The following is a 4095-nucleotide window of genomic DNA, read 5'->3' on the forward strand; positions in this document are numbered from 1 at the left end:
CAGCAGCTTGACATCTATGAATGCGATTGACAAGGACATTCTGAATAGTAAATTCTGCTGTAAAATTTGGCTTAGGTATTTAAAGAGATTTAGGTTTTAGTTGGACGGATTGAATAAAATATCATGCCACCCTAATGCTGCTGGATGGGGGCTACCACTATTCATATTGTCTATGGAACTACTGTAAAAATATAATTTGTCAAATTATGCAAATAACCTTCCAGTGTCAAGTGATATAACACTCCAGAAATAAATCTTTAATGAATATCATTGCTATAATAAGGAGATTTAGCAGCTGCATTAGGTCAGTACATTGAAATAGGAATATATCAGTACTGAATATATCATAGAGTCCATTCCAAGTCACCATGAGGGTTTTTAGGTGATATTTGTAATTAGAATTATTTTGAATAAAAGAATATCTGAGCCACAATAATTAAATTCTTTTCAGAAAATTGACTAAGAAAGGGGAAAAAAATACACAATAGGTCTACAGACACCCAATACATTTCATGCAGGCCTGAGGTCTACGAACTCTTGTTGTTTGTCTCTTTTCCTGTCAAATCTTCAAATGGATTCAACTTTTTCATTTTTAGGATGAGATGAAATTTGGCATGGAGGTAGGGATAGCAAAAGCCCCTAGACGGTTTTTTTTTCTCACTTTTTTGATAGAGGCCTTAGAAATTATTGTATTTAGGGATTTTGGTCATTTTTAGACCAAAAAATGTATATTTTGGGCCCCTGTGCCCTGGTATTACAACCTAATGACTTGAAATTTGATACAGAGGTGCATTAGACATATGACCACAGAACCCCACGAACATTTTCTTCATAGATAACTCCAAAATTGAGATATTTTGGCAATTTTAGCTAAAAATGTATATTTTGGGCTCCAAATGACCTGAAATTCGACATGAATGTGTGTTGGACTAGTGCCCACAAGCACTTCATTTTCACGTTGAGCATACATTACTTTTTTTAATTTGTTGAATTTTGGGACTTTTTGCCATTTTCAGACTAAAAATATTAAGTTTTGGCTTCTCTGCCTTTGTATGAAAGCCAAATGATCTGAAATTTTGTTTGAAGGTGCACCTATGGTGTATTTCACTTACAATGGTTAAATTTGGGATTATTTGCCATTTTTTTTACCAAAAATGTATATTTTTGCTTCCACTGTCATGAAAAAGCCAACTGATAAATACTATAAATAGAAAATGTGCCACATAGCCCAGGCCATTTGCATACATAGGGGTGTTCTGGAAGAGTCCATTCTTATATGGGGGGTTCTTAAAATCAAGTTTGGAGTGAGATGATGTACAGGTCAACTCCTGCAGAAGGTTGATATGGAATAGTAAATTTTTGCATAGGGATAAAGATGGGTTGCAATATGCTGTATTTGCTCTCGAGCAAATGTCGGCATTTCTAGTTTTTCTGTCTCTCTTTATGACATACAAATTCCAGAAAATTAGAACTCAAGGAGTACATAACCCCCTGTATATTTGCTGATCGTAAACCGTTTGAAATTACAAAGGGGAGGGGGTGAAGGAACGTTCTTCTGTCGTTGACGTCATTGAGGGGTACCCCATTAATCTCCATATCAATAGATAATTTTGTGCAACTCAACAAGCGTTCAAGGGTCGCCAGAGCATTTCCACAGAAACAGCGTTCTCTGACGCTTTGCCGACCGCTGAGTCATCTCACCAATTTCTGTGTATCGTGACTACTGCACTGTGAAAATAGGAATATTTCATTCTTGATAAGGACTCATAATCGTTGAGGATAACAGAAAAAATCCGGTGGCGTAGATGTCGATGACTCTTTATTTCTTTTCGGTAAGAGGTTTTGTTTTCTTTATATACTCTCTGACTGCCTCAGGTTTCTGGCTTAGTTGGGGAAAGAAATCTCCTTACCACGAGGATGGAACTGATACCAGGGACAGACGATGATGATGGCTATTGCATCTCCTACAAGTCAGGCAACTATGGTCAAGTACCCGGATTTCCAGACTGCTATCTCACAACTAAAATGCTCAACTTCTTTATGGGCAGATCGGACGAGATCCGCTCCGTAGGGTTTTACCCTGCGTACTCCAGATACGCTGACAGGGGTAACTTTCTTCATTTTTGACATGCGTTATTTTGATATTTATAGGGCCATAAAAACATTGCCATTTTAATGCATGATTGTGGACATATATCATTAGGGGACTTTTAACTTTCTTAGTTAAATTGAACCCAGAAATACAACTCCTTGCATCTGAAATATTTTGACAACCTGTGTCGAAGACGCCTTCCCTGGTATAGGAAGTAATTTCCAATTTTTGAATTCCCTAATAGTATGTTGATAAGTCCCTCGGTTATAAAATGCAGTGTCAAATGTAGAGCCATGTCTGCAGGAATATGTATGTACAAATTTGGTATAACGCTACATGAAAATCCACTTGTCAGGCGGCAGGCGGCAAAGGAAAAATATCATTTTACTTGGATACCACAAAATCCGTTATAGGCCTATTACATTATGAACATGTCAGTTATTTGCTATCTTAACTTGATGTTAATTTATCTAATACAAGGACAAAAAGCGATAGATGTTATCATTATTACAATTGTTATTTCAATCAATAAGCAATATTTTCATAATTTTCCAAGTTTAGTAACTTAATCTATCCCACAGAATTTTACCTGGAAGCACTAGGAAAGCTTCGGATGGCTGCTTGCAAGGGGATCCATATCGGCCACAACCAGACAAGAAACCCGGAGTACAATAAATACCGGTACGGTCGTGACCAGGAGGGAAACTATAGAAAGTTCATAATGAGGGTTAATTATTTTAGGAACAACGCAGACTGTTGGCATGGGTAGTGTCAGTTGGAGATTCAGAGCTCAGATGTCAAGGCACTGACTTCAACTAGAGGTCCAATTATCATTCAGGCATTCCCAAATTTTACTAAAAATCAAACGTCAGAGTTCATTTTTTGTCCTATTGATTTATAAACTGAAAATTTGTATCTACGAACTTTGATTTAATTTACAGCAAAGCCACAGCAGTATCCATCGTGTATTAAGCTTAAACTTGTTTTGCTATCACAGTTTTACAACTGACAGCATTCCATTTAAATGCATTTGCTTTAACAATTCAGGTTTGTGCATGATAACGTGAAGGATAACTTACTGTGTCTAACAGTTAATGTACCAGAATATATTCTCTACATTTCGCAAGTTGTAGCAATCATTGTAAATCAAAATATATACGTTGCTATGATAGGAACAATAATACAACGCTCTATGCAAATGCTTTATAACATATCACAATTGTCAGGGTAGCTATCGCAGTCCCAGTTATTATATGCCGGCCATATATTATTGGTTGATTTTCGAGGGTCCCGGAGGGGGGGGGGGGCAGAGCAACGTAACGAAAAGCAGCTAGAGGGGTTTATTCAAATTGCTGTTCGCAGTTGTGAATTTTACAAATACCTGGCAACATCTCTTTGGCGGTATGGCGCCAAAGAGCAATACATATACATATTACACGTACAAGTTTAAGCCGATTTGGCTGACCTCTGTTTTCTCAATCATTCATTTTGCATTACACGAACTCATTTGTTCATGCATGTAAAACCGAGTACCATTTAAAACAAACGCGTCATGACTTATATTTTGGTCTTGGCAGCAGGAACGGACGTGATGTAGGCTCTGGAAACATGCCATTACAGACCTAGAATGAATAGATCAACGCATTAATGCATTTTAGATATACCAATATACCAAAGTTTTCTCTAAAATGTGTTAGAGTCAATTTCATTACGTATGCTTTAATATACTTACGACATTTTGTGAGCACTGACACCGCCATCACGCGTAGAAATATAACACCACAAACATCAATACTGTAAAAAAAGAAACAGAACTTATGGAATACAACGAAATTTGAAAGAAATACATTACCGTGATGTGTTTTTTTCCGTATTCTGTATACACGGCTGAACATACTCAGTGATTAGCACACTACTTTAAATGTCCAACTCTGCACTGTACAGAATAACATCCAGAATAGCAGAAACAAAGTAATAAGAACAAGCATGATGTAAAAACAACA

The 4095-nt window shown here is 36.8% G+C and overlaps 1 protein-coding gene across 2 annotated transcripts in view; it reads left to right on the forward strand.

Annotated features, from left to right (window-relative positions):
• LOC118413880 (beta-1,4 N-acetylgalactosaminyltransferase 1-like) overlaps nt 1–3906 on the forward strand; it is a 14775-nt gene extending 10869 nt beyond the window's left edge. For both annotated transcript variants that reach the window (XM_035817480.1, XM_035817481.1), the window contains exons 9-10: nt 1876–2107; nt 2674–3906. In XM_035817480.1, the coding sequence (XP_035673373.1) occupies nt 1876–2107; nt 2674–2861 (420 nt within the window). In that variant the 3' untranslated portion in view covers nt 2862–3906. The remainder of the gene's footprint in view (nt 1–1875; nt 2108–2673) is intronic.
• The last annotated feature ends 189 nt before the right edge of the window (nt 3907–4095 follow it).

The sequence above is a fragment of the Branchiostoma floridae genome, chromosome 4, assembly GCF_000003815.2.
Source record: "Branchiostoma floridae strain S238N-H82 chromosome 4, Bfl_VNyyK, whole genome shotgun sequence".
In the NCBI taxonomy this organism is placed as follows: Eukaryota; Metazoa; Chordata; class Leptocardii; order Amphioxiformes; family Branchiostomatidae; genus Branchiostoma; species Branchiostoma floridae.